The 14,983-nt window shown below is 32.1% G+C and overlaps 1 protein-coding gene across 1 annotated transcript in view; it reads right to left on the reverse strand.

Moving 5' to 3' along the window:
* Positions 1 to 14,983, reverse strand: part of LOC127707277 (receptor-type tyrosine-protein phosphatase epsilon-like) — a 35,714-nt gene that overhangs the window by 20,504 nt on the left and 227 nt on the right. The window contains exons 2-9 of the mRNA XM_052211814.1: positions 13,785 to 13,922; positions 10,889 to 11,032; positions 10,081 to 10,215; positions 7,252 to 7,383; positions 5,074 to 5,185; positions 2,703 to 2,782; positions 2,210 to 2,493; positions 1,401 to 1,488 (exon numbers count right to left, since the gene is read on the reverse strand). Coding sequence (XP_052067774.1) covers positions 1,401 to 1,488; positions 2,210 to 2,493; positions 2,703 to 2,782; positions 5,074 to 5,185; positions 7,252 to 7,383; positions 10,081 to 10,215; positions 10,889 to 11,032; positions 13,785 to 13,922 — 1,113 coding nt within the window. The remainder of the gene's footprint in view (positions 1 to 1,400; positions 1,489 to 2,209; positions 2,494 to 2,702; positions 2,783 to 5,073; positions 5,186 to 7,251; positions 7,384 to 10,080; positions 10,216 to 10,888; positions 11,033 to 13,784; positions 13,923 to 14,983) is intronic.

Genomic DNA, 14,983 nt, shown 5'->3' on the forward strand with positions numbered 1-14,983 from the left:
ATTTAACAAATATGTACTGAATAAGTGTCATGTAAATCTTTAAATATAGAAACACGCAATTTCTATTTTTTAAACAAGGGAAACAACAATTACATGATAATCCTATCTGCCAAATGTATTTAGAAACAATTTGTTTTTATAAACAATTACTAATTAGAAAAAAAAACACACACACTGAAGAATACATGTGTTTTAGTTGCAACAACTTTATTGATAATAAACAACTGCCAACCTGACAATAAACAAACACTGGTTTGGAACAAACTATACACTACGAACGACAACTCGACCTAGTATGTTACTCTTATTTGTTGATAATATAAATAAAAAATTATTAAAAAAAAAAGCGGTAATATGTAGCAATTAATAAAAATCAGAATGCCGTAGTAAAAATTATCAGGAAATTGGTCTGCTTTGCCGCCCGGAGATGCCGATAAGTGAACTTGTACAAAATCATGTTTTCAGGGGAAGTGATGAATTGTCCTTGCCAAAATAACAATTAATTCAGGTATCTAACATTGCTAACATATATTGATACCACGATAATACATTGATAACATTGATATAATACTGTCTTGTTAAATATACCTTATTGTCAAAGAATGCAGCAATAGTGTCGTCATCGACGGCCAAAGAAGAAACCGTGATGATAAAGCATGCAATTCCGGAAATTGACCGTCTCCGAAAATATTAAATTCTAAAATTGAGTTATCGTCCTTTTCGCGCCAGGCGACTATTGAAAAGGCTACCTTAATTCGTCCAAGAAATAAATTGCATCATGCATAATCATCCAATATTTAGTCTAAACAAGTATAAACTGTCTGAATTTTTGCCAAGATTTTAGCAAAGAAATTTGAACGGTTAAAATATACAACACAGCAACACGACGGGTGCCACATGTGGAGCAGGATCTGCTTACTCTTCCGCAGCAATTAAGATCACCCCCAATTTTTGGTGGGGTCCGTGTTGCTCAGTGTTTAGTTTACTATGTTGTGTTTTGTGTACTTTTGTTTGTCTGTTTTTTTTTTTACTTTTTTAGCCATGGCGTTGTCAGTTTATTTTCGAATTATGAGTTTGAATGTCCCTTTGGTATCTTTCGCCTCTCTTATATTGACAAATCAATTTAAAACTAATTACCTATGAGAGTTCTGAAAGTAGACACAACCTTTATATTTTCGTTAGTGGCAACTTTTGTCATTAACTCCTCATTCCCTTGTGTGGATCGTGTTCAGCAGATAAAGTATTTGAAACATTGCTTTCAATCAGTCTAGAAGCTGCACCCAAAATAAAGTTATTATAACGTATATTACCTAACATTTAAATGTTGCATTGGTTCTTGTGCTCGTCTGTTCTTTGGTGTTAATTATTAATTTAAATTATAACTAAAAAGTAATACATACATGGCCATGTTGAGAGGAATCGATTTTTAACTTTGTTTTCTTCTTTTGAACCTTCAGTATGAGCGTGAACAAGACCTTTAGGTAAGATCTAAAATAAATTTGGTGTATACAATTTGATTTATCCACTTGAACAACTTAATTTCAGTAACAAATATATATCAAAAATATAGCATAGGTATTATGTAAACAAGAAATGACTTTAGATGAGTATCGATATCAGGAGGTGTGAGACATATATCATTAGTTGGCAACAAAACGAGTAAAGACAACTCATGGTCAGCAAACAGTTTTCTAACTTATAAGTGTTACGGAAAGGTTGCTTAACGAGTTCGTAAATGAACCACCTCAACCTAGTGGTTCTTCAGGAGTCTGTAGTTCAGTTGTTGTCGTTTGTTTCTGTCAGTTTCAATAATTGTTTTATATAAATTCATGTGCAAAAATCGGGCCGTTAGTTTTCTCGTTAGTATTGGTTCAATTTTGTATCCAGAACAATTTAAAGGTTCTTGGCTTTATTCATTATAGAAGGTCATAAGGTGGCTTGTAGTTGTTACTGTCCTTGTTCCTTGTTGGATAAATGTCGCATTGCCAATTATATTGCTTTTCCTTATCGTTTTTTTTTTCTTTTTATTAACAAAAGAAAGGTGTCTGTGCAATACATAAAGATTAAATTTCTTACGTCACGTCAATTATGGTTAATTTTGACTAAATATTCTATCTTCAAAAAGGAAATTTCTATGCATTCATCATTTATAAGAACAAGGTAGTAGAACTCGTTATAATAAACATAAAAAAGCAATGATTAAACTGACTTCATATTCATTCTTGAAACCTTCATTCTTTCTTTTCTCGTTGATAACTTTTTTAAGGTCTGCTATTAGTACTTTGTATTTAGTAATTTGTTGTTCAGATTCAACATTATTATACACGTTTCCTTCTTCTTCATCATCATACTCTTCTGGATATTCGTCTTTTACTTCAGTTACACTTGTTTTACTTTCTATTTTACCAGACACGGAAGGTTTTGCATTATCTGAATCGTGTACACGTTCTACATTCAGATATACATCCTCCGTCTGCAGTGCATTTTCATGATCTGAAATTAAAAAAAAAAAAACAAATAATAGATAGATGGATGGATAGATGGATGGAGGAAGGGAGGGAGGGAGGGAGTGAAAGAGTGATGGATGGATGGATACATTGAGAGAGAGAGAGAGAGAGAGAGAGAGAGAGAGAGAGAGAGAGAGAGAGAGAGAACATTGTATATGATTTAAAATTTTCAACCGAATATGATGATTTACTCACTACAATACATGTTTTCGTGGCTTCCAGTTATCTTGTCCTTGTTGTTGAGATATTTTTCACTTTTAGGATTAGATCTTCGCCTACAATTAACAAAAACAAACTGTAGCTGTTTGCCTTTAATGCAAAAGTTTGTAAAATTCTCAAATATATTTATACTTCAAATAATAGTTATACCTTGTGTGATGTTCTATGATAGTTGCTATATATTTGTAGATTTTGTTATTTTTTATTTACTGCGATAAATTAAATTCCTCCCCAATACAATTACTTCCTAAACAAAGCCGTCTACTACTTAGGGAATATGAACCGTTCAACTTTACGATGAGTTCTTGTGTGCAACCTATCGTTTCGGTTTGGTAAGGTTTTAAGTACCTAGTCTTGTGTGGTTTTGTTTGTTTTTTTGTTTTTTTTTGTCCTTTTGACTTTTTCCATTTTTCTTTTTTGTAGTTTTTTTTTTTCTTCGGCTTAAGGTTTTTGGTCTCTAACTATTAGAAAAAATATTCTTCAATTTTTTTTTTATTTGTTGGATTGTTTGTTTATTAATGTATATAGTTTTATTAGTGGAAAGTAAGACCTTTTGTTATAGAGACAGTCCAAATACTGTCCATTCCTGAAAATTTCCCAGGAATTGACAGTTTTTTGGACCTCCGCTAAACAATGCTAAAACATTATAAATCTTGAATATTGAAAACAAAACTTGAGTATCTAAAATTGCGATTAATCGTATTCATTTTCCCCGTGTTGTACCCATTAATCAGAGAGCAGAATTTTACGATCAAGCTCACTATGTACCCACTAAATGGAATTTTGACGACCAATATACAAAATGTATATATACACTATAAAATTAAGTTCATCCATTTTTATTTCATAATTCATATAATAAGCACGTCTTTATCATGTTTATTGAAGTGGGAATGAAAAAAAAATATTTATTTGTGTCTTTAAGTGGTGTTTGTGGGAAAAAACCAACATGTGTGCATATTTTTTTTGGTGGAAAATGTGTTTTACCGTTTGATAAATACTGGATGTAGAATTATCTAAGAAAAACTATCTAGTATACCTATAATAATTTTCCTTGTATGTAACACTTGAGTCTAAGTAACTGAACTAATAAGGTCGTGCTCGGTTTTTAGTGATTTCAGAACATTAAACAAGTACAAAATGGTATATGCATATCACCACATGTTTTGGTTTTGCTAGTTACAACGAGTCATACTTTTATGTAATATACTACTAATCAATAGAGGAAAGAATACAAATAATGATAAAAAATGTAATGAAGGAAAAATTTATAGACTTTCAACACAGATTATTGATTCTCCCTCTATCCAACTGGAACACTTATAATGCTTCATGACAAAACAAACATGTATTCATACATTTGTACAGACAAAACCATTTTTTAATCGAGTCCTGATTCTGATCATGAAAGTGTCAAAAATGACATTCCGTACCAACTCTGTTGTTTTCATTATTACCGATCATCATATCGGAGTTTGACGTTTATACAAATTCGCATTATTACAAATGTTCTCGATTCCGTCTTTATTTTCTTTAAATCTAATGAAAAACTGCTCTGTAGTCTCATTAAACAATTCAAAATTAACGTCGTCATGTATATAGCCGATATGACTGTAATATTTACCACTGGACATCAAACAAAAAAAGTCAATGAAATCTTGTATGCTACGCATTTCTGTCGAAAATACAATATAAACCTAAACTCCCCATAAAAAATTTACTGTTGCACACTTTTAATTTTCTTCAATCTCCTAAAAGTCTGTCAATCAGTACCGTATAATGTTCATAAAATCTTAAACACTTAGGAACACCAAAAGATATTAACGATACTTTAAAATATGCACACCACTGAATGTTCACTACTTTCTAATGTTTTTAAATGGAACAAACGTTTTTGCTGTACGTTATAAAAATACAGCACTGTTTTATGAAAGTGTACTTTGAATAATTCAAAGGGCGAAACGTCCTGATGTCTAAAGATGAACAATACAGCGTTTGATTAAAAGATTTCATCACAGGTGTATTTTAATAGATAAACGGTTTTCTTATACAATCGATAACTACTTGGCACAGCACGATTAAATACATGTATGAACAACTGAATTATTGAACTGTTGCATTTCTTTTGAAAACTAATTTCATATACTTGCACGTGTATGATTAAATGGAATATATGATTGTCAAATTTAGCCAACAATCAATTTCATAGTAAGTTACGTTTTAGTTCCATATATCACTTGACACAGCTCAATGTAACGTATAATCGAGCGATACATAATTAATGTTTGCTAACCTTAAGGCACATGATTAAAGATCAATATCTTTATTATTTTGAAGATAAACTTACCTGTATATAGAAATTATTATTGCTGCAACAATTAAAATAACAATTACAGTGGCTATGCCTCCTCCTACTGCTGCACCTGAACTGTTGTCGTTGGGCATAACTACTGCAGACACTGAAAACATCAGAAGGATGATAAAAGGATTTTAACTTCTTCCATGTACATTTAAGGCACATTTATACAAATGATTTAGCATTATTAAGCGGAATCATCAGTTGACAGATTTTGTATTTCGATATGTGTATACTGTATTGTTTTATCAGAACAATACGTAGCGTATTTGTTTCATGGTAATTTTTCTTTCCCCTCGATAGCTCTGATTATGATAAACGCATGAATTGTTTTCTTCCTCTATAGCTATGATTATGATACATGCATGAGTTGTAACTGTTTTTGTTTATCGTTACATCTAGTATCATTATAGTTGTTTTTATTGGGTATTTGTTTAGAATAACTGTACAGTATACACTTCTATGGATACCGTTTGCCATATATAGGTATGTACATGTACATGGTATTTGAATAGTAGCTTATTATCATGATCTCGTATTCCGGTTTCTGACTGACATGCCATACAAGGAACAAATCACTTATAGATATTTAAAAAGTTGCTGCAAACGTTCAGATATCAAATGCTTAATAGACCACATGTGCCCACCATAATCCGAACCCGCTGTGTAACTGTGTAATATATTGTTAAGTTATGAGTAGGCTGCATGATGCCGATAATAGCCAAAGTCCCAAAACGTTAGCGTCTTGAAGGCCTTGGGATGATTTCTGCTCTTTGGTCGAGTTGCTTTCTCTTTGACACATTCTCCGTTTCCATTCTCAATTTTATATCAAATCAAAACAATCACATCATGAAAACTACCCAGTATGAAAGCTCTTTGAGTTCACAAGTAGTCATTGTGATACAATATTCCAAAGAATGGTCAAACTTCGATGGCTCAAGTAAAAATTGCCATATTAAAATCTCGGTAAGGAATGGTCCAATACACACAATAACAAACAATCTTATTTGGTATGAACCTTTTCTGACAAACGGTCTGAAAGAAGGTGCAGACAAGTGATCTTGAAAGTATCACACCTTATTGGAAAACGATATCAAGGTATAAATGTGTATCAGAAAGTCGGTCTAACGGACGAAGACTATTGCTATATCCCTCGCGGCGCTCGATGGAGGACAATATAAATGATTTTTTTTTAATATATCAAGGAATTTTTTTTCTCGGACAAATTCATCGATAAAAGTAATCCAGTTTGTAACGCTTGGTATTATAAATACTCATTGAAGTTTTCAATTGTACAGTTTATAAGAAATTATATAGTGGTATCAATTTATTACATAAAACAACTACACGACTGCTAAAACCCATGAGCAAAGCAGCATCTATTTTTTTGTGTTTACAACGAAGAGAGAACATAACGATACATGTAAAATACTTCATACGAAGCAGTGCCTGCATACAGAGTATATATCTCCCAGTTGATACGATATTCCAAAGCTTGCGTTCCTTTCATGATTTCCTCGAAAGATTGTTGCTGCTTACAAGGGTTCCAAGTGATGAAGTTCAAGTTCCCATCACGAGTTGACTGCCCGTTTTAAATATATGTATCTCACATGACCACGGATAATTTCAAATTGTCGTAACCGCCGTACTGTTCTTTTTTTCTTCGATTGTGTCATCAAGACTTATCACCGGAATTGAACTTGCACAATAAACACAATAAACACGACAAAGTGGAGCAGGAATTGCGAACTCTTCACCCCGGGTGTTGGTTTGAGTCATGTTGCTCTGTCTGTCTGTTGTTTTCTTTGAAGTGTTTTGTGGCCTTATCACTTTTTTTGTCGTTTTTCGTTTAGCTGGAAATTACGTTTATGACCAGTGTAAACATAAATTTATCATTTCGGAAAAAAAATGCAAACATTGTAAGGAAAGTTGCGTTTACATATCAAAAACCAAAAAATAGTGATAAGCATACATTTTAATGAAGCTCTAGACGGATGAAACAATCAGATGCCAGAAAAGGTCACAATAAGCCAAGTACAGCATAACTGTATACATGACGCACTAGTTAAAGTTAACAAACATGTATAAACAGACATATTGAGACACCGAACGCCAATAAGGGTAGCATCTGACCTCAAAATTAGGCATGTATTTTTTAGTTCAACCTACCTTCGCACTTAACTCCTTCGTATCTTTCAATACATCCATATGAACAATTGCCTTCAATTATTTCGCATGACTTGTTGATGCATGTTGTACACTCCAGTTCGCAATTAAAACCATAAAAACCATTGTCACATTCTGAAAGATATTCTAATTTAAGGTTGTTGTACACACATCATAGATCAAAGATTCGCAAAGATGCATTACAATGCTACATGTTGTTATTTGAAAGGCCAAATCAACTGTAGGGCGCATATATTGAAATGCTTGATTGTGTGCTATGTTTTATGTACATTTGTTTGTTCCCGACTAATGTGTTTGAATATCCCTTTGGTATCTTTCGCCTCTCTTTTAAGAAAGGAGTGATGATAATTATCTACAAAACTATTAATTGGTTAAACTAGGGAAATCTCAAACTTCTTTTGCGATGACAGCTCAAGCAGACAAAGGCTTTTAAAAAGTGAGAACTTTCCATCTCCAATGGTTCAAATATTTCACAAATTTCAATCTATTGCTTAATAGAAATTATCTTTTGATACTTCTTTTCGAAAATCAACAATTGGAAAATGCAACAAATGAGTATTTTTCATTGAAAAGTATTCAGAATCAGAACGCTCAAATTCAAGAAAAGACGTTAATGCGACTACCAAAATTTGACAAAACGGCAATGCAAAAAAAAAAAAATCATACCACACAAAGAATGATCGCAATTTGAGATCAGTAATTTCTGGTGAAGATTAATGTAGCAATGTGCATCGAAAACATTAAAAACAGTCAATTATAAATGTACATTGTAACTTAACAGTTTAATACAACCTTCAACTCGAACTTACATCATTTTAACTCGAATAAGACGTATAATCTTAGTTTTCTTTATCAACGTTGAGTCATGTTTAACTTTTAATTTTAAACCCGCCAATCAGTTTTGAACAAGCTTATGGGATCCAAAAACAAGGCCTTGGTTCTTTTAGTTAATTTAAATCTAGAACAAAAACTATATTTTATTTCTCAAATTTTTTTTCGCTTTTATTAGTTCCCGTTTGACTAATGACACTTGTCGAATTTCGTATTGTAAATTGCAATTTATAGTAATAAATGGTTTCCCATTTGTAGGTTTTATAACAAGGAAGATTCAATTTATAGAGGTATCTTTGTCTAACCCTTTCGGTAATACAACAAATATGAAAAAGGCCAGGGCTATGTCTATAATAAATTGCACGTATTCGTAGAACTCTAGCACAAAACTATTCGATAACCGTGTAGCAAAATCAAAACATCTTAGAGATATCTCATTGGTCCCTTGGTCGCATAGCATTCGTGTAGCAGATGTAACAGATGTAATGCAATGTCAAATACAAGACAACTTTTTATACGGACTTCAATCGGAAACTATCTTGACCTATCCTTATATCTATGAAAGAGCACCGCTACAATTATGTCAAATGTGTATATATAATACATACATATAAGACCAACAATACACCATAAGATGATAAGCACGATTTATGCTAATGTACTCGCAGGGAAACTTATGTCATATTTCTCGAATTACTAAGGAAGCGAGTACAATATAATTATCAAATTGTAATCCGCTACTTTTTTTACACCAACCATTGCCCCGTTTTGTTCATTTCAAAAGCTTATGCTGGTATTGGAATAAAAACAATGTTTAATTTGTAGTTAAAAGGTGCTTATTACCACAATTCCAGAATTCGCCTAATGCCATGACATTTCAATGGATAAACTTTTTTGATATTCCAAGTAGACAAGCATTGATTTACTAAAACAAGTTTATTTGATTAAAATTTAAATACGGCGATTTAAGATAATGTTCAGTTATCATATACATTGAAACTGTAAGGTACGTCACAAAGAAAAAATAAAGCACAGGAAACGAGGTTAAAGTAAACGTAAACTCGTCATATATTCCAGAATTGACATGATGTACGTCAGACGCGCGTTTCATTTACAACAGACTCATCAGTGACGCTCGAATCATAAAGTTTAGAAGGTCAAATAAAGTATGAAATTAAAGAGCATTCAGGACCCAAATTAAAGAACAGTAGTTATGGAATATAAAATTGATTGATTGATTGATTGATTGGTGTTTAACGCCACTTTCAACACTATTGTGCTATTTCATGGCAGTCAGTTTTTATTGTTGGAGGAAGCCGGAGTGCCCGTAGAGAACCGCCGACCTTCGGTAGGAAAACTGAAAATCCTAGTCAATTTAGATTGGAGTCGAGTTCACCTGTCTCGAGCTCACAACCTCAGAGTTGACAAGCTAATGATACAGTAGTTCGACTACTTAGACCTCTCGGCTGAGATTTTCAATATGAAAAGGCATCCACGATTAAATCATGTTTCGATTATTTTTATTTGTCACAAAGGAAGGAAATGTGTAAATAAACCCAGTTAGGTCTGATTTATGCCTCCTTGTCTAACAAGGCGACATACAAATAAATATACATTTGTTTTAACAAATACAACTGATTATAAATAAAAAATTACACAAGCCATGCTGTTTGAAATGAAACATTGTATGTCAAAACCTAAATCACAAAAAAAAAAAAAAAAGATAAACATAGATGTTTGTGACGCGGTAATTTATTGGTATTGTCAAAGTTTTTGAAATAAAGTTCACGCAACGTTTGGGAAATTTAAAGGCTTTATGTAAATACATATTTATACAGAATTGTTTTTACAATAAAACGTAATTGAACCTATATGAAACTAGCTGACCATATATTTCGTGAAGAAAAGTTGTTTTATAGTAGAAAGGTTTGTCGCTCTAGTGTTTGTCATGTCGTCCAGCATGAAGGAATTAAAGCTTACCTTTATCACATATATCACCATGCCATCCTTTTGCACATTCTCCATTAGAACAAAGACCATTGAACTTGTTGCAAGGTATAGTGCGACAGTAACAGTCCTTTGCACAGTCTTTCCCAAATTTCCAATCATCGCATTCTACAGATAAAAAATAATTATGCGTTATACGAAAAACATTAATCTAATTTGTAATGTGTTGACACATTAAAGTTATTCTTCCATTCACTGAAAATCCCCGTTCCACCCCCCGAGTAACAAGGAATAACAAATAACAAAAACATTAAATTCATACAATATATATGTGTATTACAAGTTTGATTATATTGCGGTGTCTGATTTGGCAATAAATATTTCGGAATATAATACTTGGATCTATCCATTTAATCATTAAAGATTTCATCCAAGCTTTATCTCTTGTTGAAATTCGTGTTACTCAATATCAGTATGTCATTTCTGTTTGTAAATATTTATGTTCGTGTTGTCCTATATTGTTTTGTCATGGTGTTGTCTGTTTATAAACGTCGAGTTGTAGTCTGTGATTGTCACCGATTTTTGTTATTTGATCATTTGTCGTAACTCTTTCAACTGAATAAATTTTAAAATCAACCGGATGATTGGTAAGTTTCTAATTATACATTCGTGAATAGGAATACATGTGTAGCCTCTGTGCATGACATAATTATGATCGTATTTCAAAGTGGTGATAATTGTTGTCTTTTAAAATAAAACATTGCCCATTTAATGATTTGTTTATAGCTACATAAATTTCAATTTCACAATAGTTTTGTCTCACTACTCTGTTTATACATACCTTTATTGCAATTTTTTTCTTTGACAAAACCTGACTTACATCCACTCGAATTACTGCATACGCCGTTAACTTTGTCACATTGGTTTGATATGCATCCGAAACAGGTTTGCGAACAGTTAATACCAAAATACCCAATGTCACATTCTACAATGTAAACAATATCTACTAGTAATAAAAATTCTGCCTGTATACCGATATCTCTAAACCTATAATTTAGAATAAGGAAAATACTGCGTTCACTCATTCATCAATTGACAAAGACGCGAGATTAATTAATAGACATTTAAGATAAATGTTTACTTTTGACGATTGAGAGTCGAGAGTGTAGAGTTGAGACATTTAAATAAGGGATAATCTCAAAAGTATGATTTCCCAGTTAACAGAACATTACCATATTTGACATAAGCGGTCATCTCAGTACCAGAATCTACGACAAACGAGACGATTTTTATTTTGAAATAATAAATTCCCCTCACCTTAGCAGCAATATAACAAATTCACCTGCATATGGCATATACATATTCCAACTCATTCGGTATTCAAGAGACTGTTGCTGCTATTCAGACTTTATAAAGCGTCACCTGTGTCCTAGCAGAATGTTGATGAATCAGGGTTATGTCAAAAACATCAAGTCCTTTTTCTAAAAATAAAGTTCAACAGAAGATACCAAGACCTTGTTGATAAATATTCCGTATCAACTTCGCAAATAATACAGGGTGGTCCTTAAGTATAAATTCTAGGTACTGATGTTGTTTATGATCATTATTACGTGTTTTAGTGTTCTTTTTATTTGTCTTTGTATATTTTAACCTTTACTGTTTAGTCTATTTTTGGTACTATCCGTTTGGCGTGGCTCGGTATCTTTATATCCCACCATTGTGTTATTGTGCTATGGTCATTTTTTGTATTTGTTTCTTTCATTTTTGCTGATGTGTTTCGTTTATAGGTTGCACTTCTGTAAATATAGACAATGCAATTTCCCATAGGAACTCCCTTTACGGCTAAAACTGTCCCACTTTTACTATGAAATTTCGTAAAAAATGATATCCTAGAATGGAAAGTTGCACTACTATTTTATTCAAAGGTCAAACTATGCCCCGAACTTCTAAGAGTTTAAACCTATACTCAAATTCTGTACTACCCCTCCCTTCAATTTTGGTCTTCCTCAAATTTATTTTCGCCGCTATACATCTGTGTTTATACTGGTAACATTATGAAACATAGAGATCCTATCTGGGAACCGGTATGTAAAAAAAACAAAATATCTATGAAAATTATATATCTTACCAAAAGATTTGTGAAACAGCTGTTTTAACAAAGTGCAACCTATACTAACATTTATTCAAATAGAAAAATCTTGAAAACACTTTTTCTCACAACAATGCTTATTTATCAGAATCATAGCCTTAAATTTATCACTGCATATACTCTAACTTTTCTTTTACAGTACATTTCATACCCCCACCCCAGTTTCAGTTTTTGAAGAATTTGAAAACAAGACTTAAATTTTTGTCAGCTCAGCCTATGTGCATGTTTTCCGACATGAAATGTCAAAAATCTGTTTGAAACTATCTATACTAAGTCTTGTAAATTTTTTTTTATAAAAAGAGACCTTTTTATACTATAAATGTAAAGTTTAGTAGTTAATCGTTCCATCATTCAAGATATATATAAAGTATTCAATCCTGCCTCTGTCTCCAGTCCACATCTTACTGTATGCCTATTTATCAATAAGAATTCACAATTTCTGCCTCAAATGGTCAGTTTAGAGATCCTGTCACAACAATATCATATCTAACCAAAAAAAAAAAAAAAAAGACATAATTTAGCTAATATATGAACTAGAAGTGTTTAACCAAAGCCATATTTGCAAAAGTCGTATGTATGAAGTTACCAGTCTGATGTATGAATTCACTAAAAATTTATAGAACTGACTGCTCACATCTGTTTTTTGCATAACTTCCAAGCACAGTTATTGTTTTCCATACAAAAATCCTTTATAATGATAAAAACATAGCATTTACAGGGAAAAATATCTGTTATATGACAAAGGGGTTAGGCATTTTTCTCTGTTTTTTGCAACTGAGGCCTTAAATTTGCTAAAAAAATTCCGCTGTTTCTGTTAATATGGAATATTTAGTACATATTTAGGAAAGAACACACTATTATAAGTTTAATTGAGGTATTTTTGTATCTGTAGCTTTTATTTTTTTTTATGCCACGGTCATACAAAAGAACTTTACGGTGTTACGGCTCACTTTTTTGGTTTATCGACAGGACAAAAACATCCAAACAGCAATATTCATCAAAGAGCTAAAGTTTAAATGACTGCAAGAGTAACTATAAGCACTTCTAAACAATTTAAATTACAAATATGCATATATTATGAATTTATTTTGCATACAGGGCTTTAAGTAAATTATGCATACTGCGTGTACTGTGAGGCCACACCAATTTGATTAATAGTTATTTGGATTTTCCCGCTCCTGTTTTGGAGAAATTGATTTTTCAATAAAAAAAAAAAAATACCGCTTCCACAAATGTTTGGTCCGCATGCCGCTCCAAAATTAGTTTCTCCTTGAAATTGTTTTTTCACAAAGACGCTTTTCTGTTGCATATAATGCTCCTATCGTATTAAACGCACGTGTGATAAATCGATTTGTAAATAAAAGGTCCAAAATCGGGATGCCAACATGTAGCTGTGTCAGCTCATTACCGTGGACAAGTAGTTATTAAACACACAGTAATTAATCTCCAGAATAGTGCGTCTTTAAATCAATGTATTACATATAAAGACATCTTAGGGGAAATTTTGAATTTATTCATGCGGATTACTTATACTGGAAAATAAAAGAAAACGATTATGTATAATAAGCAACAAGTCAATAAAACAAACCTTTTGTACAATTGTATCCTTCCAATCCTTCATTGCAACCGCCAGTACACTCGCCTGATACATGATTACATGGTTGATTTAAGCAGTTTGCAGAACAATGCCTACTACATTCACTTCCGAAGTTTCCATTAGCACATACTGTAGAAAAAACATGGTTTATTTAGTGTTGTTATCGGAACATTGTGTCATTTAAGCAATGAAAAACCTGCAATATGATTCTTTAAAACACGAACACTTTATATCCTATGGTTTAGTCGGTATTGCTTACATGTCACTTTTACTGAGAATCAATGTTTTATCAAATTGTGTTTATGATACATATATCATACAGATGCGTATCAGGAAACAAAAAATGTTCAAACGATGCAAAGGGACTATGTTATTTAATATATAAAACTATAAACAATTTATGTGTGATTTCTGATTCAAATGGGTTGTTGTAAATAATATTCAAACACCCTTCTTAAGTTACCAGATGTTACATGTACAAAGAATAAGATACCATGAAATAATAGGAAAGGATCGTTCATTTCATTTACATCTCATCTTTTCTAGATCAGTTGTATCGTGTTTTAATATGAAATTTTATATAAATGATGTACTTATAAAGTCAGGCATTGACTTAAAAAACACTAATTGATCTTATATTCAAACTTGCTATAAAGTCAATTGTGGTATACATCACATCAGTCATTTTTTTCAAATGAATATAACATGTATAACAAAGATAATCAAGTATGAGATTACTATAATGCATAGAATAAGTCAAAGCCTACGTCGAACAAGGGGTTTTGGTCGTTGCACCCGCTAGGAATTGAAAGTCATAGCGACAATGTTAAAAACCTCGTTCTAGGAAATTAAATTCAGTCTGACTGTATTCCTTGTAAAGGAATAGCTTCTCTAGAAAACTTTCCAAAGGTTTGATTGAAAATATGAACATTAAGGAATTTCCGTAGTTTTGATTTACCTTAGGTCAACGCATTTTTACCAGAAACACATCTTTTATATTTTGTTAAATGCTGAACAATTTCGGCTTATCATATCATCATGAGTATTGTAGCTATTTTGCCTTCGCTTATTCGATCAACAATGTTTTTTCAGTTAAGTCGAAAATGAGTTTGCTTGGAAGTTAGCTGTCACCAGTTATTCACCATATACTGTATTGCCCCCCTTAAATCAATCAAAATATGTGCAAATGA

Source organism: Mytilus californianus, unplaced genomic scaffold (genome assembly GCF_021869535.1).
Source record: "Mytilus californianus isolate M0D057914Y unplaced genomic scaffold, xbMytCali1.0.p SCAF_61, whole genome shotgun sequence".
NCBI lineage: Eukaryota > Metazoa > Mollusca > Bivalvia > Mytilida > Mytilidae > Mytilus > Mytilus californianus.